General features: G+C 34.6%; 3 protein-coding genes across 6 annotated transcripts; 2 read left to right on the forward strand and 1 right to left on the reverse strand.

Annotated features, from left to right (window-relative positions):
* The first annotated feature begins 66 nt into the window (after positions 1–66).
* On the forward strand, positions 67–7,821 carry LOC140991353 (uncharacterized). Of its 4 annotated transcripts, none has more exons than XM_073461266.1 (15): positions 67–982; positions 1,070–1,198; positions 1,294–1,485; positions 1,579–1,622; positions 1,721–2,036; positions 2,150–2,234; positions 2,331–2,513; positions 3,131–3,226; positions 4,842–5,023; positions 5,152–5,367; positions 5,498–5,773; positions 5,920–6,067; positions 6,201–6,334; positions 6,964–7,050; positions 7,136–7,821. In XM_073461266.1, the coding sequence occupies exons 1-15, from the start codon at positions 269–271 to the stop codon at positions 7,220–7,222; spliced, it is 2,889 nt and encodes a 962-aa protein (XP_073317367.1). In that variant the 5' UTR covers positions 67–268; the 3' UTR covers positions 7,223–7,821. The 4 variants fall into 4 exon arrangements, with proteins under 4 accessions (XP_073317367.1, XP_073317369.1, XP_073317368.1 ...); XM_073461268.1 differs by having other exon boundaries at positions 2,165–2,234; XM_073461267.1 differs by having other exon boundaries at positions 1,733–2,036.
* Positions 7,822–9,457: 1,636 nt separating this feature from the next.
* LOC140956408 (LOB domain-containing protein 27-like) lies at positions 9,458–10,295 on the forward strand. The gene has a single exon (XM_073413143.1). It carries the CDS (start codon positions 9,693–9,695, stop codon positions 10,293–10,295), a length of 603 nt encoding a protein of 200 aa, XP_073269244.1. The 5' UTR covers positions 9,458–9,692.
* A 3,111-nt stretch (positions 10,296–13,406) lies between these two features.
* On the reverse strand, positions 13,407–14,096 carry LOC140991155 (secreted RxLR effector protein 161-like). The gene has a single exon (XM_073461112.1). It carries the CDS (start codon positions 14,094–14,096, stop codon positions 13,407–13,409), a length of 690 nt encoding a protein of 229 aa, XP_073317213.1.
* Positions 14,097–23,769: the final 9,673 nt, after the last annotated feature.

A 23,769-nucleotide genomic window follows, 5' to 3' on the forward strand; every position in this document is an offset into this window, starting at 1 on the left:
TATCAAGAACAAATGTCTTGCATCTAGTCACCTTAGCAAGGTCATACACTTTGCAGTGGAGGAGCTTCAGAGTCTTGCGTGTGGGTCACAGCTTCTTAATTCCAATGTGGACCAAACGCCTGATTGCATATGTTTTTTGGGCGCTCCAGAACTTGAAAAAATTCAGACATTTTTGCAGGAAATATTTCATTCTTGTGGACTAGGAAGATATTCTGATAAAAGTAATGCCATAGATGATTCAAACACCAAGTTGAGGGGAAATGAAATTATGGAGAAGATATGTTTTAGCCAAGATGCATCATTTTTGGTGCTTGACGAGCATTTTCTTCCGTGCAAGCCCAAGCGCATATCTTGTGATGATGCTGTTAATGATGATTCCAGTTCGACGGCTTCCTCACATGTCAGTTATGATGATGGTGTTGTACTCGATTCAGAAGCTTTGTTATCCTGGATATTTACAGGCCCTTCAAGTGGGGAACAATTGGCATCCTGGTCTCATGCAAGAGAAGAAAAGGCTCACCAAGGCTTGGAAATTCTTCAGTTGCTTGAGAAGGAATCTTATCACCTGCAAGGCTCGTGTGACAGAAAACGCGAACACATAAGTTATGAGGAGGCACTACAGGCTGTGGAAGATCTCTATTTAGAAGAGGGAAAGAAAAGAGAGCATGTGATTGATTTTGCCCGTAGAAGTTATGACTCTGTCCTTAAGAAAAGGCGAGAAGAGCTCATTGAAAATGACAATGACTTTACCATAATCAGCAATAGATTTGAGTTGGATGCCATAACAAATGTTCTAAAAGATGCAGAATCTCTGAATGTTAATCAATTTGGTTTTGAGGAGACTTATAGTGGCGTAATATCTCATCTTTGTGACCGAGAATCTGTTGAAGAAGATGATTGGAGAACAAAAGACTATCTGCATCAGGTTGACTCTTGCATAGAAGTTGCAATACAGCGACAGAAAGAGCAAGTTTCTATTGAGGTTGGATACATCAGTCAGGTTTTTTATTATCTGTTGTCAGTCATGTATCTGCGCTGCTGGTTTATCTCACATTTTTTAGTGATTCAGATCAGCAAATTAGATGCAAGAATTATGCGAATAGTTACGGGGATGCGACAGTTGGAGGTTAAGCTTGAGTCAGTTTCCACACAAGATTTCCAATCAGTCTTAATATCTCTAGTAAAGTCATTTATGCGGGTAAGTATCTAGTGACACAGCTTTTCATTAAATCCATGTGAACTCTACTAGTGCCTTTGTATACGAGTTAGAAGTTTATTTTTCATCCTTTTCAGTCTCACTTGGAAGATCTGGCAGAGAAAGATGCCACAGAAAAATCTGATGCTGCCAGAGAGGCATTTCTAGCTGAACTTGCACTGGATTCAAAGAAGGGCATTGGTGTTGGTGTTGATATTTTAAAAAATGTGAATGACAGGACGAAGGATAAGAAAAAGAGCAAGGAGAGCCGGAAGAACAAGGATACAAAGGTTTGAACCGAATGTCTGAACCTCCCGTTTATTGAACTCTAGGATACTGAGCAGCTGTTTAATTGTTATCGATTCTGGTTAATGCTTCTTCAGGCTACTAATTCTGATGAGCCACATGATCGGATTGCTGAAGAGATGTATGCTTCTTATTCTGTGGCAAAACATATTTAGATCGATATATTCTTTTGTTTCTTGAAGCTTTTTATTTTGTATTTTTTTTCCTGTCTTACTTCAGATTGCTTCCCAGTGCTTATCATGATGAGGGTTCAGTGTCCGAAATTGATGTTCATGAGATTGATGATGCCTCGCGACTACAGGAAGAGGAGTACAGGCGCAGAATGGAACTTGAAGCTGAGGAAAGAAAGCTTGAAGAAACTTTGGAATATCAAAGGCAAATAGAAAATGAGGCAAAACAGAAGCATCTTGCGGAGCAAAATAAATTTTTTTCCAAAATATCTAAAAAGGCCGAAACAGTTACAATTTCCTATACTTACTCAGAGAACAATAATGATGACAAAGATTCCATCGAGCAGTGGACTACTATTCGTAAGGTAAGGGTTCATTTCTCTTGGTTCTCAGTTTGAAGGTCCGAAATTGGTTGGATGTGTTTCGAGGCAAAAATGGTGTTGATTATAACTTTTTTTGTTAATCTGACTTTCTCTAGGAGCCTTTGATGCAGGAGGATGGATTTACTAACATTTCTGAAGGTCTATCAAAGAACAATGCTAATGGGGATATGCTGAAAACTGGTAGCTGTTTTGATGATCCGAAAGTATATTAGCCCTTTTATTTACGTCACTTTGACCAATTTTTACAAACATGCTATTGGATAATCTTTCTGGCAGTCTTACAAAATGGCGATAATCCACAGGATGGGTTATTTTCTGATCGCCGGTCAGGAAGGAGAGGTAGACGACACAAGGGTCTCGCTAAGGTGAGCGATGGAAAGCATCCACCACTGACTACTGAAAAAGAAGATAATGATGCTGGTCAATCAGTGCCTGGACAAAATCTTGTTGCTGATGGCGGTAAACAATTTTAGCAATAAATGGTCTATTGATCTGATTACCTTTCTTACGGTGGAAATTCTGTATTTTTATTCTTGCTCATCTTTTATTTTGTGTTCCTTCTTACAATCTGTTATCCATCAAGTATTTCCTAGTCTAAAAAGCTATGTGTATTTGTGTTATGGAGTCCCCATATTTTCGATCTACAGTGGGCAAAGGTGAACAACAGCTGATGTCTATCTTTTTGGTGCTTTTGTGCTTATTTAGTTGAATTTTTCTTGCCTATCATTATAAGTGTTCTATTTTCTTCAACTGGATTGTCTTTGCCTTTCATTGCGACCCTCTTCTACGAGGAGGCAAACTATTGGATGGTGATGAAAAAAATGTTAAAAGATAATTTTTGCTCTAAAAATGCATTAAAAAAAAAGATGATGTATATGTATTTTGCTGTAAAAATGCATTTAAGAAAATATTTCAATTGGTGTTTTATCATTCTTTTACTTGAAGGCTGCATTTTAGATGCATTGTGGAGCTATAGTTCTTATTTTCTCATAACTTAGGTAGAAGTTGATGCAAAACCATTAGTAAACCGGATCATTATCAGTATGGTTGAAATTTAGATAGCCCTCATTTTGTAGAAAGCGGGGCAAAGACATTGAGACAGCTTCAGGCAGAGGAAGATGATGAAGAAAGGTTTCAAGCTGACCTTAAAAAAGCTGTACGCCAGAGCCTTGGTATGTGTCCTTTTTTGTTTTTTATTTATGATTCTACTCTACTCAGGACTTTCCAAGATTCTTCGTTTGCTCATATTTAGCATACTCTTGACTTTTATTGGGTTCTTTTAGAAATATTGAGGATACTCTTCTTTCCATATCGTAATATAATATTTTTATGCCAAGCGGAATTAAACCTTTATTTTAGTTCCCACATGTTCCCCTGGTCTTTTTCTTGCTCCAGTTTACTGTTTGGAGTATTTAACATCCCACGTTTATGGTTATATTTTGAGTTCTTATCATTATGCATTACGTCGTGAGTACCATTTTTCTACAACAGTTATTCCTAATATACTCGTAGACGGTGTGGACTTTGTTTGAAATTAAATTCTCATTTAGAACCAAATGATTTTTAATTGTTATTGATTACGTAGGACCAAGTCAGTTTTGGCCCTCGTTAAATATACTTTTAATTCTTTTGTAGTCATTTATCCACCTCAAAACTATGTATCTTGGTCAATTGAATGATCGAGGGCAAATATAACTTTTGGGCTGTGTGCTAGTGAATATTTTGACACTGTTACCAACCCAATATTTCTTAGTTTACAGAAACCACTAATTTGCCTTCTCGATCAGTGCAAGTTAGGTGGATGAGTGTACATATTTTTGTGACTTGTTTATACACTCGGGGCATGTTTGAAGTTGTGGATTGGGGGTGGATTGATTCTTTATATTGGACCATCGAATGTTTGGGTTGCAAATATTTGGTCCATCAACTGTCAGGCTTATGCTGATTAAGAGTCCATTGCACTGATTTTCTGCATACATTTGTGAAATAAATTTACTTTACATCCTTATTCCCCACCTTTTTTTATTATTGCTTGGTCAAAATATTTCAGCTTCCTACCACGCACCTCTCTAACTTTTTTAGAAACGAGGATAATGCAACAGAAAATGTTTTTTTAATACTAAAAAATACATATTTTTTAAAGCTTAAAAAATAGGGATTTTACTTGACAATATATGACAAATGTACATTTTTTAAAAATATATAACAGATTACCTTCAAAAAAATATATATATATAACCGATTCTAATTCGTCAATCCCGTAGGCAAATTAACCAATCTCTGTTGTAATTTTTAAAGTTTTTTCAAATAATGATAGTATTATAATATGAATAAAAATTAATCATAAAAAGCATTAGTAATCGTTAGTAAAAAAATAATAAGTATACAAATAATTTAATAATATTTATGGTAAGAATAAACATTTTCTAACAAACAAATTATTGCTAGTAATAATAATTAAAATAAATAATAACAAGAACAAAAATAATAATATTAATAATATGAAATGATTTATGCCATAAAAATGAGAGAATGGAAGTTGGGATTTATTGTTTAAGATTACTTTTGTAGGGTTTTGTTTGGTAAAATTGAAAGGAATTCAAGGGTAGTTTGGTCATTATGTGAAATATTTTCACAAATTTTTATCTTCCATTTTATACTCGTACCAAACACCATATATTTTATCACACAATATTAATTATGTACATACTTCAACTATTTATCAATTTTACATCTATTCTATCTTATACGTCAAACGGTACCTCAATGTCCTATATCATCTGCCAGATGCATTCCATGCACATAAAAAACCTCCGTCACTATCAAGTTCGTCAACACCACAAAAGGAGCCGCTAGAAAACAGTGACGGTGAAATTAGGGCGGATGGTGCTTGTGGAATGGATTCTTATGGAACAGGGTTAACAAATGATGTTGGTGAATATAATTGCTTTCTCAATGTCATAATACAGGTTGGTATTTGAACTATGCTATTTATTTCTTTTCGATAAATATGTCCAATTTCCATTTGTTTGTAGTCTTCAAGCTGACATCTTCCTTGAATTTTTGGTATTGATTCTGTTTCTTTTCTGTCGATGAGTCCTTGTGGCATCTAAGACGATTCCGAGAGGAGTTTTTGCGGAGATCATCGTCAGAACATGTTCACATTGGTGACCCTTGCGTTATTTGTGCCTTATATGGAATATTCATTGCTTTGAGGGTGGGATCTACGGATAACAGAAGGGAAGCTGTTGCCCCTACCTCTTTAAGAGTCGGCTTGAGCAAGTTGTACCCAGAGAGCAATTTCTATCAGGAGGTGAAGCCACCTACTACTACGATGAGCTTTTTCATTTCTGATTTAAGGGCTTTATATTTTGAATACATTTTCGTGAAACACAAAAGCTCAGAAAAGTAGGTTCAAATGTTTAAGTTTGTCAACCCTGCAGGGTCAGATGAATGACGCTTCTGAAGTGCTGGGCGTGATATTCAACTGTCTTCATCTATCATTCACTCCTGCATCTAGTGTGTCTGATACAGCATCAGAAGATAGCAACTGCTCGGGATCTTGGGACTGCAGCAATGGCTCTTGCATTGCTCATTCAATATTTGGAATGGACATATTTGAGAGAATGAACTGTTACAGCTGTGGCGTAGAGTCCCGATATCTGAAGTACACATCTTTCTTTCATAATATCAACGCAAGTGCTCTCAGAACAATGAAGGCATGTCCTTTTAGACCTAAGTGTTGTAATAATGCTTACGGTGCTTGTGGTAGGGTGAAATTACCCTTTAAAATAATGTGTGCGATTTGAAAACCATTGATTCATTTAATTCTGTGGATTAGATTGTTTAATATTTTACCCTGCAGGTTATGTGCCCTGATAGCTCCTTTGATGAGCTTTTGAACCTGGTGGAGATGAATCACCAGTTAGCCTGTGATCCAGATGCTGGTGGTTGTGGAATGCTTAATTATATTCATCATATTCTCTCCACTCCACCACATGTTTTCACCATAGGTAACTCGCAATTTCATGCAGGAACCCTGCTGTTATTTTGTTTATTTGTATTTTTGTATTATACTCTGTATGTGCCAAAGAGTGAGCATTGCTGCTTGTAATTTTAAATGCAATTCTTATTCTTTGCCTTTAGTCCTGGGTTGGCAGAATACTTGTGAGAGTGTTGAAGATATAGTAGCAACATTGGCTGCCTTATCTACTGAGACTGACATCAGTGTCCTGTACCGAGGTCTCGATCCGCAAAATAGACATTCCTTGGTATCAATGGTATGCTGCTCTGAATAATTTGGAATTGCAATTTATTTCTGTCATGGTCATTTGTTGTATTTTGTGAGTATGCAATATTTATGTTATTTGTTGCACTCTGATGTAAACATAGTATTCCAACAATCCATTCTGCGAAGTTTGAAGTCAGTATTTTATGATGATGCTATTATTTCTTTTGCAGCCTACAATATTGTCTTCTGTAGGGATCATCAAACAATTTTTTCTCTTTGTTTTTGTGTCTGTATTTAGCTTAATGATGTTACTTCTTATTCTGTGTATTGGCCCATAAAAATACTGTATGCATTTTTTTTGTTGGTTGTGCTTTGTTTATTCTAAAATCGATGGTTGTAGTCAATCCAAACCATGTTTTACACTCGCTGAACATCAGCCTCGTCTTTTTTAACATTTCCTACAAGGCAGTGTTCTTTGGTTGTTTTTAATTGATGTGAATGCATAGTTTCACTTTTTCCAACATATATTTTTTTGTTTTTTGTTCTTCCAAAAACAATGCATCTTGATGTTATATCGAACAAGTTTGAGTTTGTCTTCGAGCGAGGATGCCAGTTTACCAACTTTGTTTGTGTTTTTTTGGTTCCTTTTTAAAGGTTTGCTAATTCTGGGACTTTTAGGTTTGTTACTATGGGCAACACTATCACTGTTTTGCCTACAGCCGTGATCATGAACAGTGGGTCATGTATGATGACAAAACCGTAAAGGTAAATTTTCCTAACTAGTTGAGTCTCCTGATATTCAAAAACACATATATTTTTGAATGTGTTTTCTTCTATGATTTGTACCTAGGTTATCGGTGGCTGGAATGATGTTCTTACAATGTGTGAAAGAGGACACCTCCAACCCCAAGTCCTCTTGTTTGAAGCTGTAAACTAATATCGATTCAATATGCTCCTTGGTACTCTTAAGTTGTGAGGTTAGCTACCGTTCGGTCTTGGATCTAATGATGCATTCCCTCTACTCCTGAACGGGATTTTGAGTTATAAACTTATACGAAGCCCAGAAATGTAATATAGAATAGTGGGGACTTCCATTTTACAGCGAAGTGAAGAAATTAAAAAATTATTCAGTGAAAATAGGAAAATCGGTACTCATTTTGATGCTCATGATCCCAAGTTGCTGATAAGGATTCTGTCTCATGAATCATAATCTGGTTCTTGTTGAAGAGAGAGCAAGGATCAAGAACAAAGTGCCTACTTGGATGGTAAAATAAACTCAAGCCGATGTGCGATTCTCAATGGTGACCATTGCCGTCTTTCAACAAATATCAGGATTTTGGACATTCTTGTACTTAGGTCCACTTCCGACTATTTATTAACAGATACAAAGTTGTGAATAGACAAGAAAGACCTTGGCCTCTTAGATTACCTGAGTACAATAATTCCCCTCATATTTTGGGAAATTTTTTGCATAGGCCATAGTCAAGAATTTTTGTTTGTCATGATAAAGACTTTATTATTGGCAGAATTATTACACCTCCCTCCCTAGTGGCTTCTTGTCCATCTATGTTTTATTATTATTTTGGGTGATTTTTTTAAATTACTATTCCGGGTGATATTTTTTTAATTTCGGTTTGGGGAAGGTTTTTTGTTTTCTCCAGGTTTGAACCCTTCGGCCTTTTCCTCACGGGGAAAGGATTATGCCATCGGTCCCGTGGTGGGTGGTTGGCAATTTTGATGTCTCTTATATAGGGATGTCAATTTTCCCCACGGGTTTGGGGTCCCGCGGGGAAAACCCGAAACGGGGATGGGGATTCCCAATTTTTTCGGGTTTGGGTTTTAAATCCCCGATGTAGTTCGGGGCGGGTACGAGATTATTATCCCATCCTTGAAAACCCCGAACCCGCCCCGAAAATGATATTAATAATAAAATAATAGTATTATTATTAATAATAGTATAATAATAATATTATTTTTTAAAATATTAATTTTAATATTATTATTAATATTGATATTGATATTAATATTAATATTATCTCTAATAATAATAGATAATAATAAGTTTTGGTTTGAGAAAATCTCCGAATCCGTCATCGTCTTGCCATATTAATATTTTTGAAACGGGGATGGGGGCGGCGATGGGAAGTTGATCCCCGAAGTTTCGGGTTTGGGAATGGCAAACCCGCCTCCGTCTCGGCCCATTGCCATCCTTACTCTTATCTGAAGTTGTGGGAGGAGCTTCTTTTTGAGGTGTGTTATGATCGTTGCAAAAACGTGTTTTATCGAGACAACACGTTTTTTCCCAACACCATCTTGATTGAGGGAGGAGAATAATGAATGATCTCCCTTTTCTAACTAAGCAAATTAATCGAAAAATGTTATTATCTGATATGATACTCCATTTATATTTTTTATAACGTATTTCAACTAAACATACTTGTCTTTTACATAAAATAGGAAGGGAATGTAAACGATAATGTATGGAGCTTGGTTCCCTTTTAGGGTTTATGGTAAAAGCACGTCTTTACGTGGTTGGTTTTAACTTTAAGGGGAAAAATGGACTATTGAGATATAATCTTGTAACATATAAAACAAAATTTGAATGAAGCGTTCTTTTCTTGAAGTTATGGACCTTTCAGCTGCCTAATCTAATGTCCTAACTAGTAAAAACACAGGAAATTCTTTGAAAACATCATATTGTAATTTTTCGAATTTTTTTGAACTCGAAAAATTTGAAGTCTACAAATACCAAGTTTTAAATAGTGTTTTATTTGTAAAGCAAGTAGAAACTATGAAAAAGTTTAACGTATTATATATTAATATAATATAATATAGATGGGGTATAAATATAATCCAATTTAATTAAAAATCTACACAAACTAAGAATCAATTAACATTAAATACAAAAATACTAAACTTGCACCAAGTGGCCTAAAAGTTCAGACTTTTCCTCTTTTCTCGCAAGAAACCTTATAAGAGGTTGTCGATGTAACAACACTTGTCCCCAACGGTCACACTTTCAAAGAAACCATCTCCCACATTTTTCGCACCTCTATTTATCCTATTTTTTACTCATTCAAACTCTTCCCTATGAAATCTCTAGAATAAATCAAAGTTTTTTTAATCTCCACCAATTGTAACCAATGGATTTGATAATATTACATTACAATTCAAGATGATAAATGGATCGAGCTTGTTGATTCCAATCCACAATAAAATGTCCATTTCTCTCTTTTAAACACATAAATCTCTGTACTTCCCAAAATTTTTTCTTTTAACTCTATTTTCTTGTTCTTTACGAACTTAAATTCCATCACATTAAGCTACAAGAAAAGGAAAAATGATCCCAATTCTTGCACATCATCATTCTTGAATCCATAGATTCTTTGAATGCCACCTCTACAAAAATGACCCTAAAGAGTGGCTCCGGCCAGGCTTGCGCCGCGTGCAAGTACCAAAGGCGGAGATGCACCTCCGAATGTGTCCTAGCCCCGTTCTTCCCCGCGGATCAGCCCAAGATGTTCCAAAACGTGCACCGGTTGTTCGGGGTGAAGAACATTGTCAACACGTTGAGAGAACTCGACCCGGATCAGAAAGCCATCGCCATGAAGTCCATGAAATTCCATGCCACCATGCGTGATAAGTACCCCGTTTACGGGTGCTTGGTAGAGATACAACAGCTCGCATATCAGATTCAGCTCGCGGAGGAGGAACTTCAGGTAGTCCTGCAGCAACTGGAGTATTGTCGACAGAATCAGCAGCAAGAGATGTCGCCGACGAACGACTACCTGTCGCAGTTGCAGTTAGGGGTCGCCCCACCGGTCGGAAATTCCGCGATGCAGGAGAATATCCCGGCAGACTACGGTTCTGTCAGAGCAGCACCGCCTGTTGCGTCGTATTCGAACGCCGATTATTTAGAATCCAGGGAGAGTAATGGTTTGTGGATTCAACAGCAATTTGGTAATGTTGAAAATGAGAATCCAGATCAATGGTCATGCAATCACAGTTGAATGAAAGAAGTATGATGATTCTAGGTATGTATCCTAATACATATATACACACTCCATTATATATTAATTCTTGATTATTGGGATCCGTCGATAAAACATATTTCCTGATAAATAAACAAACAAACTTCATCTTCATTAGGATAATTTACTACAACAATTGTACGTAATCTCTTCGTAGAATTGATATCGGGAAATTGGCTTTCAGTCCCCAGTCGTCGATTTTTTTTGTGTTCAGTCCCTGGGTACTTTTTTAGTACCACATTTCCACATGAAGTGTACCACATTTTGTATGATATAGTACCATAATTTTGTGGGTAGGGAGTGAACCCAAAGAAATATTTTGATTTGGGATTTTTCACCAACTTCCCCAATTGATATATGAGTGAACTGATAAATATGTATTTGGAGAACAATAATTGTTTCTGCTGTTAATTGTATATGGTTTACAGCAACCTATGTTCGTTTTTTTAAAAACATTGAGATACATCATTGTTTGTAGACATATTTATGTGTATATATGACATATACTCGATGTGATTGTTGATTGAACTTTATGCATTAAATTGTGTTTGCAGCATATAACCAAATGATACAGTTGTGAAATCTTGAAGTCCTTGCATGCAGACAAGCAAATCAAAATCAAAGGTGAAAGCAATTCGGTGATAATGGTTGAGAATCGAGTGAAAAATTTTGCAGCCAAGAATGGAAATGTGATCAAAATGGCAGCGTATTTTCTTGAGGAGCTACGGTTTATAGCGATCCATTTGTTTCTTTCTTTGATATATCTTCAAATTTCTTCTGTAAATTACGAGACGATTCAGAGGCGCCCCAACCCCCTCGGCCACAAAAAAAATTCTTAGACGATTTTGAGTAGCAATATTAATAAAAATCACAATTAAAAATTAAATTCGATACAAGCTATACATATTTTTTTATTTCAACTTTTTTAACATTTTGTATTGTAAAATAAATATAATAATAATAAAAAATGATTCTCCTTCCCAGATACCATAATTTTCTTAAATTTTTTCGTACTGATAGATACTAATATTATTTAAAGAAAATTCATTTATAAGATTTTTTCATAATTTATTCTACAAAAGGCTTTAGGTTTTGAGAGAGTGACAACCTACACACCAAAATCAAACTATTAACCATGTGATTATACTTCTAATGCCCTACATTATCTAATTTCCATTCCAACCATTTTTTATGCCACCGGCTTCATGCTCATGGCGACAATCAAGGGCACCAAGTCGAGTACTCATCCACGTTCTTCTGTGTTTGCCACAAATTATCGAGACAAATCGCGCAAATCTTATCATTTTCCTCCTCGTTACGATGTTGCTTGACCAAGTTCTTTAATAGATATGTGAGAAATCTTCCCAAGGATATGGTATGGAATTTTCAAGTAAACATCAAGAAAAGGATTGGTTTTGAGGCTACCGGATTGGTATTCATTCAGCAATCAAGATTGGCAGAGTACCGATCATTATGATATTGCTTTACCAAATTCAAAACATAAGTAAGAGCAATTCTGCGAAGTTTATTGTATGGAATTTGCTAGTAAACATTAAGAAGAGGATCATGTGGCGGCTGAACGTGGGACGTGGCATTCTACCGTACTCTATTGAGACTTACCTAGTCTATGTTTATTGATGGAAGAAAGAAGCTTACGAAATCATACGCTCGAATATCGCATATGATTATCGAATAAATTCTTACTTTGATTTAGGATATTTATAGTTGAATCACTAACATTTGTTCCGGAGCTTTTCGATGGTCAGATACCGGTCACGAATGGAAAGGAATCAAGTTAGCACTATTCAAATGTTTAATAATTGTGATATGATTTGTGTGCAATGGAAAATGAATGTCTCGGCCACTTCTTCTTCTTTTTGTTGATAATTGTGATTATCTTTATTAATCATGTAGGAAGATTAGGGAGGTTATTAGACAATAACCACTCCCTCCAATAAATTCAAAATAATAATTTGAATTGTTCGGGTCGAGTCGGGTTAGCCTCATGGGCGACCCATTACCATTAACCCATGTATATAAATTCTTACATCTCCCACTCGTACATCAGGTATCACAATCATATATCACCAATTTCAAACAATCAAATAGATCGTGTGACCAGCGAGCATATTAAATAAGAGCTCAGAGCTATAAACCGGTTAAGGATATATAGCATCTCAATTCAAAACATATTTATGAGGACATTTTACTCGTTATACCTCAGATTTATTTTATTACACTAATCAACGTATCTTTTGTCCCAAATAAAATAAAAAAGAGCATACTTGATTCAAAACTATTTATATCTGTATGTATTCACAATTATGTTCTAACAACTAAGTTAAACATAATTAGCCGGCTTGTGAATACAAAATAAGTGTCAAAAATAAATCTTTCTTTCCCACTAGAATATTTTAATTTTTATCTTAGCTACTTTTTTAGACATGTACCGCATTATCGAATCATCCATATCTATTGGTATCATGCTAAAGTAGCATCACTAAAATAAAATTAAAGAGACTGTTGAAAGTCTTAGGGGTATAATATTAGGTTTATATATAAACCGATGGATCTCACACAAGGATCTGGGACTAAACTAATCATTATCCAAATGGTCACTCCAGCACACGCGTTATGAAACACGTACTACGATGTGTTTCTTCCTCTTTGGAAGCGTGTGTTAAAAAAATATTGTTTACACCGTACAGATCTTAGTTCAAATGTATCTCAACAATTAACTTGAGTTTTTCACTTTGTTTATCCTCCTCCAAAAAAAAAACTCTAATCTGGCTATAAGACAAGTTAAATGGATTGTGGGAAAATCCATTTCAATCTCAATAAAAACTGAATATGTATTGATTTGTTCTCAACAAAACCAATCTTGTCTCATCTCTGCATGTTTCTCAACACCAAAGGTGATTGCTCGTGTGAGAGAGCTAATCTCAACTTGTCAGACATACTTTCAATTTTTAGATAAGTAATTCATAAAGTGTACACATTACACATAATGAAAACATCATTATAGTAATGATCTCAATGTCTTAAATACATGTGTTTAGTTACAATCATATCCTACATAGTCCAAGAGATCTAATATGATACTATAAATATGTCTCTTGGTATTGACTTAGTAAACGGATCAGCCACCATCATGTGTGTAGGAATGCATTTCAAAGTCACTTCTTTCTTTTCAACTATATCTCTGATAAAGTTGTACTTCGTGTCAATATGTTTGGTTTTTTCATGGTATTTGGGGTCTTTTGTGTAAGCAATTGCTGATTGGCTATCACAGCAAATCGTTAAAGGTCCAACTGGACTGCTTACGATACCCAAATGACATAGGAATCTCTTCAACCAAACACTTTCCTGCACTGCAGAAGTACATGCCACAAATTCTGCTTCCATTGTGGATAGTGATACACAAGTTTGTTTCTTACTTCTCCAAGAGATGCATCCATCATTTAGCAAGAAAGCATAACTAGAAGTTGATTTACACTCATCTAAATCACCACCCCAATCATCATCTATGTATCCTTTCAGTGTTAAATCTTTTCCTTGATAACAAAGGAAGTAATTTGTAGTGCCTTTTAGATATCTTAGAATTCTTTTAACAGCAATCCAGTGTCTTATTCCTGGATTATATTGATACCTGCTGACCAAACCCCCGACATAACAAATATCAAGATGAGTACACATCATTGCATACATCAAACTCCCAACTGCACTAGAATATGGCACTTTAGACATCTCATGGGTTTCTTCCAAAGTGTTTGGGCACATTTCACGACTTAATCTTTCACATTTTTAGAAGTTTTAACGCACTTGCACATATATGCTATTTTTAGCAATCTCGACGTATACGAATGATAAAAGTCATTTTTGGAAATTTTAAAGAATATGGAAAACTATGAATTTTTATGAAATGATAAAGTAAAGGAAAATATTTTTGAGGAATGTGAATTGATTGTGACGAAAAAATAGTAAGGGATACATTGAAAACTGGAGCGGTGAACTTGCAATGAAAAGTGAGTGAATCGTCGAAAACGGGGGCGGGAATCTCAATGATAATGGATCCGTTGAAAAAGTGAACGGTGAATTATTTTTATGATAATCGGTGAGATCGTCGAAAAAGTGGACGTTGAACCCGACGGCCTAGTACTATGGTTTATAGATTGATCAATCGAATAAAAGTTGTCACTTTCGAGGATCGGACTTCACAGAAAAAGGATGATTTTAAATGGAAAATGTTCATATGTAAGCATGGTTTTAAAAGTTGCATATTTTGAAGGTTTCACGATTGCATGGAAAAATTTACTTTTTGTAAAAATAATTTTTAAGCATGAGATTGTATATGTATGTACTTGCTATGTTAGGTTTGAGCATGTTGAGTCATTAGACTCACTAGGTTTGAATGGTTGCAGGTGATGATGATATTAAGGGAGACGCTGACGCTTAAGTGGATCGAGTCCGGAAGTACACTCCCGAGGGACATATATTTTCCACATTAGCTTGATAGATGAAAGATTTAAATGATTTGTGTTAAGGAATTTATTAGAGACTTTTTATGCTTTGTTTTGAAGTTAGGATGATCATGTTTAAGGGTGTCAATTCGGGTAAGTTGGGTCGGGTTGAGTAATACTACTATTCGAAAATTGCCCAACCCCAACGCGAGCCAACCCGAACCCAAACCCGAATCAACCAGATTTTGAATTTTTTTTAAAATTATTTTAAAGAAAATTAAATAAAATTTAAAAAAAATAATATTTTAATTTAAAGACATAATAACAAAATCTCCCTCGTATATATGATTAAAATTTGAAAGTCTAATTGTAGAAAAATAAAATATATTTACTAAATCAAATAAACAATTGTTTAAAAAATAAAAAATATTCAAAATAAATATTAAATTATGAAAATTTATTATATAAATATACAATAGATATTTTTTCGGACATATAGTATATAAAAATGTAGGTAATATTTATTAATTATATTTTTTTAAAAAAATTAAAATTTTCGGGTCAACTGGGTTGACCCGAACCCAATCCAACCCAACCCGATCATTTTTTTCTCAAACCCAAACTTGATGTTTTTCGGGTTGAACTGTGTCGGGTTGGTGGGTCGTGTCTGATTTTGACACCCCTAATCATGTTAAAGGTTGGAGTCGAATTGTGTTAATTGACGATTTAGAGATTTTTATGTATTTGAGATTTTAATGTTAAACTATTTTAATTTATGGAAAAGGTAAGTGGTTTTAATTACTAATCTTCGAGGTTATTCTTTTTTTTTAAAAAAAAAAATTAGTAAGATTTTAAAGTTAAAAAGCAAGGATCGTTTCACATTTTCTTCAATACATTCTTCATGTTCTGGATGGCTTCAACTCTCTTATTATTTTCTGATGGATCTCTTCTTTTTGGCGGCATATTTGGCGTTCACTGGACGTGCCAAAAATTGCTTACACAATATTTTGAGTTGCGAGTGTGCCTTGTGTAAAGATGCACCAATTTGTGTAAAAACAATGATAAAAAACTAACTTATAAAAACGCGATGATTGTAGATACTAAATTTGACCTTTCGTTATGATCTCCTGAACAAATATGACATCATAAACAAAAAAAAACTAAAGAAAAACCATTGGAAATTGAAAGATAAACTTCTAACATGATCTATATTTTCAATAAAATGTGGAAATTTGCAAAATATTAACATATACTAAAATAACATTGCTGAAATATGAAAGAAGATGACTTGAACTACTGAAATCTGGAATGAAACTATGAAAACGATTTATTAAAGCTATTAGAATTCTTCAGTGAGTTTGTTAGAATTTATGCGAGAGATATGTGTCCTTCCCCTATGCCGATACCTTCCTTTTCTTCTCTGTACTGTATGGTTTTTCCCACTCTCTCCACGACTCATGATCTACCCATGTTTCTTTCCAATGATCTCGTCCTATCTACATGTCATTTGATATATTCAAACTAATTTTGAATTAATGTGATTTCTTATCTGATTTGATTCTTCTAACCTTCTTTGGAGCTTGATTAAGTTTTGGCTTGTCCAACTTTGGGTCTAATTAAAATATACCCCAAGAAAATCATTCAAGTGATTAGCCGACGGATTGGACACACACAAATTCTTTTCTGACATTCACATGCTAAGATCTTCAGCGTTACAAAAAGAGCAAACATTCTTCAGTTGCAGCCAACGTTTCATGCAATGTATATGATATTCGTGGCCGCAATTTAGCTTTTTCACGATCATATCGAAAACAGAGGACGGAGCAATCCTAAGCAGGTCGCATAACAGAATTCGCAAGCAAGCTTCAAGAGAATCGACGCCATTTGTACCAGTTAATCAAAGAATATGAAGCAGAATGTGATGGAAGAAATTGAGAATGTTTGAATGAGGGATTTACGTGAAATATAAGCTACTATTTATACGACACAAGAAACAGACCTATTGGTAAATGTCACATTTTTATTAATTAATTAATGTAGAGACCTAGTGTGATTCTAATAGATTATGAGAATTGATTGGATGAAATTAAATNTTTGATTGTTAATATCTGATTGGTTAAAATTAAATTAACTCACATGTGAAGATAATAAGTAATCTAAAAAGCACAAGCTTCAAAAACTCTAATAAGATATTTCTTATTGAAATTTTGAACTAACTAATTCAAAGTAAAAATAAAACACATAATTACTGTTTTAAATTATTTTGAAAACAATAAAATTTTATTTGGAAATTTTTTTTAAAAACATAAAATTATGGTTCAAGTTGGGAAAATTTTGGTTAAGTTTTGAGTCGATTAGGGTTAAAACCGGGACCCCGATCTAAGTTTTAAAACGAATCGGTTAAGTTATAAAATGGAATCGAGTTTGTCTAGGAATGCTTTTAAAAATGTTTTGGGACATTTTAAGTAGTTTGGTAAGCTTCGGGTAATTTTTAGAGGTACAGGTTTGAAAAGATAATTTTTTGGGTTTTCAGGGCAAAATGATCATTTTGCACCCGTGGCGAGATTTTGGTCCTGGAAACACCCTGAGCACAAATTCATGATATTTTAAATGTTCATGCATAATGTCTATGATTTTTACGGAATTATGATAAATACGGTGTATGAATGGTTTAAAGGAAAAGTTACGCATATGCACGTTTTTATTAAGTGATGAAAATGATGATATTTTTGAAGGATGAGAATTGGTTGTGACTTACGATATATATGTATACGATGACATGAGATATGATGAGCTGAGGCCCGAGCTTAGTGGGCGGGTAATGCTGTCGCTGATGTCCCCGCCGCCGGGTACCACGGTTTTTATAGATGGATCCATCGATAGAGCTTATACGAAAGTCACAACTAATGAACTGAATTGAATTAAAAGAAAATGTATACGTATATGATGACACGAGATGACATGCTTTGACACGATATGATTTTACACGACACGTTTACGTTATGCTTTAAAGTTCATGAAAGATATGTTGAGTATGATATGTTTCACTGCTGTGTGGAATGTATATGTATTTGTTATTCTTGGTACAGGTGTGTTAAGTCTTTAGACTCACTAGGCGTGTATGATGCAGTTGAGCTTAATGATGAAGAGATTGGAGGTGCCGAACTCTGAGTAGGCAGACCTGGTGCGGTTACACGACCCGAGGACTGCATGTTTTCCGCATTTTGATTATGAGATTTTGAGAATAGATGAACCTTTTTATACGTTGACGATTTTAAGATTTTTATTCGTTTACGTTTGATTTTGGAAGAGTTTGGAAATTTTAAAACTGCGCTATTTTTATTGTCAAATATTTAAGATCATTTTTAAATGTTATTTCGAAATTGTGAAGCTTTTATTTTAAATGCAAAAATGTCCAGTAGAATTTTAAAAATGAGCGAGACGTTTCAGTTGGTATCGGAGCCAGGTTCTTGTATAGGGTTGTGACACCGCCAGCTTCTGCTGCTCAGTCTTCAAGCCTTAAGTTTGTAAGTTGTATGATATTACATGTTTTAAATGTTTTAATGCTATCACCTGCATGTTTACATGATATATGCTTACAATACATATTTATCGGTCGCTATGTTTTGAGATTTAATTTTTTAAAAATTTTATGCATGTTATGACATGAAACGAGAAATTATATGGTTTTCATGCATGCTGGTTTTGTGGTGGAATTGGACATGAATAAGAATTCTGCTATTGGGCATTAGGAAGGTTGAAAATGATTTGACTATATTAATTTTTGGGTTAGTAGTACTGGTGTTCTACTTATGGGTCGTAAGTTAATCTTGAAAATTATAAATGCTTTTGGGGCCTTAAGTTTTCTAAAGAAATTAAAATACTGATTATTCATTGGTACTAGTGAATTAAAATTTGAGGATTTAATGTAAAAAATAATGATTCGAAGACTACGACGATCCTTGGAAGTATAAAACGTAGAATTTATTTAAGATACAAGCTCTACCTAATTGGATTTAATGATTGAATTGCATGAATTAAGAATTTAACGATCTAGTTGTAATAACCAATAATTTGAGGAACTAAGTGAAAAATAAAATACTAAGGGACTATTTTGGAACTTACCGAATTTTGGGATTAAATTCTGAGTTTCGATAATTTTAAGGTCTGATGAGGCAAAAATCGAAAAATATATTATGAGGACAAAAATGCAAATTTCGAAGAGTTATAGGCTCAAAATGTAAATTTGGAGAACTTTAAGGGACAAATTGCAATTTTCAAAATTTTTAAGGATTAAATGTGAAATTTTGATGAACACTTGGGATTTTAAGTATTTATAGAAATGTAAGACGTGTTATGAGAATTAATTTTGGGTTTAATAATTGAACCTTATGATACGGGAAACCTATAAAATGAAATTGGGAATACCGAGGACTTATGAGTAATTGTGGAATTTTCGATATTTAGGAAAAATTGGATGATTTTCGAGGAAATTAAGAATTAATTTTGTAATTTTTAAGAAATTTGGAGACTAGTTTATCAGTAAGGAAGAATCGAACGGTTTAAAAGATAGAAATTTTCGATGATTTAGGCTCGTACGTATATTTAGAACATCGAAACATTTGGGTTATAATGTTATAAGGAATGGTAATCATGGACATTGTAGCATGAATCGATATTGGGCTCGAAAATCTAAGCGTTAGTAGAAAATGTGTGACAAATTAAGAATTTAAAACGATAGCAATTTAAGGTGAAGTTGATCAATTAGTTAAGTTATAAGATTAGACAGTATGTTAACTTATTTTTGGGAGCTTAAGGTTTGATGTAACATAAGTTTTAATCATGATCTTAACAGTTAAAGTTATGCCTTTGTTAGGGTTAAATTTTTCTAGAAAGTTGGGTATGATTATTTGTTAGGTTACTCAACAGACGCATGTAAGAAGTGAGTTAGACACCATGTCTTAAGAAGATTTTTTAAGTCATTGGGAAACTTGGGAATAAGTGATTATGTGTGTTGGAATTATGTTATTTAAGACTACTTGGATTGTGTAAGTTTGAATTTCAAGATTTTGAAATAGGTGTTCATACAAAAATATTGGGTGAAATAAAAACAAAAGAAAATGAGTTGTGTTCAACACAGGTTACCAATGGACGAATATTAAGATTCTTATCGAGTAAGAAATCTAAAGTCTTGATATGAGGATTCTTGAATATTATGGGTTATAAGTGAAGTGGATTTATTAGAGTTAGTTTAAGGCTACCATGGGGTGACCTGTTAAGTTTTATACGCTAGACTTAATTAAGCATTGAGGATACTTAAGAATGCGACATTTGTTTCAATGAAAAAAGTCCAGAGTCTTAGGCCTCAACTATAATGTAATGGGGAAGAGAATCGTTTAAGCAGGTAGTGGATACTAGAAGGGTTTTATTATTAAAGTAGAAGATTGATATCGTATACTTTAAGTTTTATGGATTATCACTACTCGAATTTAAGGTTTGCAATAATTTTATAATTAGAGTATACATGTAAATAGTTAAGTTACATAAGTTTAGTGTCGTAAGATAAAGATTCGATTCAATGATCTTAAGCTAATTTTGTTATGGGATTAAGATAAGGTTTAACTTTTAAGTTTATCACTGAAGATAACAGTCGAACATTAAATTTTGGGGCTAAGGTTTCCTAAGTTGATTGCCTAAATGCTAATGTAATAGGACGATGGACATTATGGGTATAGTATAAAAAAAATAAGGTATACGCTAGACTTACATCCAATTCTAGTATGAGGAATTGCGAGAAAGTCAGAAATTTGATGACATATAAAAATAGAACAAAGTCACCATAAGTCATTTTAAGTTGCGATTCACAGAAGAGGATTTTGGGTAGGCAAATTTAATTAGGATTGAGGAGACGTAAGGACAACTTATCTTTTATTTTACCAGAGTCGCGCAGCGGGAGCGTGGTTATTGGGATACTAGAATTAAGAGTCTAAACTTTTTGTTCATCGAGGATAAGCGAATTTCGGGGACGAAATTCAATTTAAGGGGGGTAAATTGTAACGTACCGAAAAATTGAAGGTCCACGTAAACCACATGCATGCAATTTATTAAATTTCTTTTGTATTTTATTTAATTGTTTTAAAGCATTAAATGCATGTTTATTTTAAATTATGTGCTTAATTATTTTTATGCATAATTCATGCATGATAAGATTTAATTCATGAAATTTTAAAAGTTCACGCATTAGGGTTTCTAGGTGCATTTCACGTTCGAACGAGGATCGGAGACCAGAGAATTTTCAGGAAAATTATTTCATTACACGATTTATTTTTATAAATTAAATTAAAACGTTTTTAAGTTTATTTTTCAAAAATGAGAATTTTTGGGTATTTTTACCCGCAGGATTTTAATTTTTTACGATACGCAAATTTTATCAAATCGGGGGACTTTTTAATGGTTCGGCTATTACTTTCAAAATCTTTCCAACACGAAATATTTTTTGAGAGTGCGTTTGGATTTAATGGGCCTAATTTTAAGCTTGNTTTTCAGGAAAATTATTTCATTACACGATTTATTTTTATAAATTAAATTAAAACGTTTTTAAGTTTATTTTTCAAAAATGAGAATTTTTGGGTATTTTTACCCGCAGGATTTTAATTTTTTACGATACGCAAATTTTATCAAATCAGGGGACTTTTTAATGGTTCGGCTATTACTTTCAAAATCTTTCCAACACGAAATATTTTTTGAGAGTGCGTTTGGATTTAATGGGCCTAATTTTAAGCTTGTTGGGCTTAAAATCCTATTCAAACCCTTAATTATTATATTAAGGCCCATTAATCATTTAATTAACCAACTAATTATTATAAAGAAAACTTTAAACATCCCGTAACCCCACGCTGACGATATGCGTTTCCTCTCCATTCAAATTCCCTCTCCTCTCGGTTTTCAACACTCCAACAGCTGAAAGAATCGGTGGTTCACTTGTTCTTGCAAAGAAAGCTTCATCCGGGTTTCCTCTCATCATTCTTGCGCTCCAAACATCATAAGGCACGCATTGTATCCTTATTTCTGCATAATTCATGCGTATATGTATTATGATATGTGTGATGTATATGTATTTTCATTCGGTGTGTGTGTGCAGATACAAGTTTTTATGGCTTGTGTGTTTCGGTCCATGATTGTATCTCCTTCTTGCATCTCACGTTTGATTTCCTCGTGTAAGGGGTTGCTGATGAGGGCCCTGAGAAACCATAAGCGTCGAGGAGGAAGGTGTCGACATGTGCAGTAAATGAAGTTTGACAAAACTTTGTGGGTTGGCAAAATGGAGAGTCAAAGAAAGTGGCGCACATTTTAAATGAATGAATGGCAGAAAACAAATTTTGAAACGGAGTTACGTTCAGATGAGGAATTGCATCTATAAATAGATGCATTCCTTCATCAGTTGGTGTATCCCATTCTCAATCCCTTTTTTGAGTTTTCTCTCATCTTATAAGCATTTGAGTGCTTAGTTCTATAATATTTGTGAGATGTTTTGTTCTCCTGTATTAAGAGAGTGTGTGCTCTCTTTGGAAACACAGTGAGTGAGTTGTACACCACAAAATATTATAGTGGAAATTCTTTTCATCTTGCCCGTGATTTTTGCCCTAATAATTTTTAAGGGTTTTCCACGTAAATCTCGGTGTCCAGTTTATTCTTTATTTTCGGGTTTTATTATCTCAAATTCCGCACGTGGGACCAACAAGTTGTATCAGAGCCAGGTTTAAAATTTCTTAAAATTATGAGTATGCTCTGTGGTTGCAGCCTAGACTGATCTTCCACATCAGAAAAGATTTTTTGAGATTTTTTATTAAGGCGGGATTATTTTGTCCAGTCTACCAAATTGTTGTAGACATAATGGCGGGAAGGTACGAGATAGCAAAGTTCAACGGAAGCAATTTTATGCTGTGGAAAATAAAGATACAAGCAGTTTTAAGAAAGGAGAACTGCTTGGCGGCTATTGGAGATAGACCGGTGGAAATTACGGAAGATGGAAAGTGGAATGAGATGAATAACAACGCTGTTGCCAATTTACTCTTGGCTATAGCAGACGAAGTTTTGTCAAGTATCTCTGAGATAAAAACAGCCAAAATTATCTGGGATACTCTGACAAAGATGTACGAGGTCAAGTCGCTACACAACATGATTTTCCTAAAGAGAAGGCTTTATACTCTTCGGATGGCGGAATCCTCATTGATGACCGACCATATCAACACACTAAAAACTCTATTTGCCCAACTCACTTCCATGGGGCATAAAATAGGGGAAAATGAACGTGCGGAGCTTCTACTTCAAAGTCTATCAGATTCATATAATCAACTTATCATCAACATTACCAACAATATTCTTATGGGCTTTCTAAGATTCGACGATGTCTTAACTGCGGTTCTCGGTGAAGAAAGGCGGCGCAAGAATAAGGAAGATAGGTTGGTAACGTCGAAGCAGGCGGAGGCTTTACCGATGATAAGAGGAAGATTTATGGACCGTGACTCCAGTGGGAGCCAAAGACGAGGTAGATCAAAATCGAGAAGTAAGAAGAAAAATATTTACTGATTTAAATGTGGCGGTAAAGGGCATTTCAAGAAAGAGTGTACGAGTATCGAGAAGAGTTCTCAAGGAAATGTGGCCAGTACTTCAGGCAGTGGTGAAATTTTATTCAGCGAAGCGACAACAGTTGCAGAAGGCAGACACAAATTTTGTGACACATGGATTATGGATTCAGGAGCGACGTGGCACATGACGTCTCGGAGAGAATGGTTTGATCATTATGAACCAGTCTCAGGAGGATCTGTATTCATGGGAAATGATCACGCCTTGGAAATCGCTGGGGTTGGTACTATCAAAATTAAAATGTTTGATGGCACCATTCGCACCATACAGGAGGTACGACATGTGAAAGGACTGACGAAAAATCTTTTGTCCTTGGGGCAATTGGATGACATCGGGTGCAAAACTCG

The sequence above is a fragment of the Primulina huaijiensis genome, chromosome 13, assembly GCF_012295235.1.
Source record: "Primulina huaijiensis isolate GDHJ02 chromosome 13, ASM1229523v2, whole genome shotgun sequence".
NCBI classification, from domain to species: domain Eukaryota; kingdom Viridiplantae; phylum Streptophyta; class Magnoliopsida; order Lamiales; family Gesneriaceae; genus Primulina; species Primulina huaijiensis.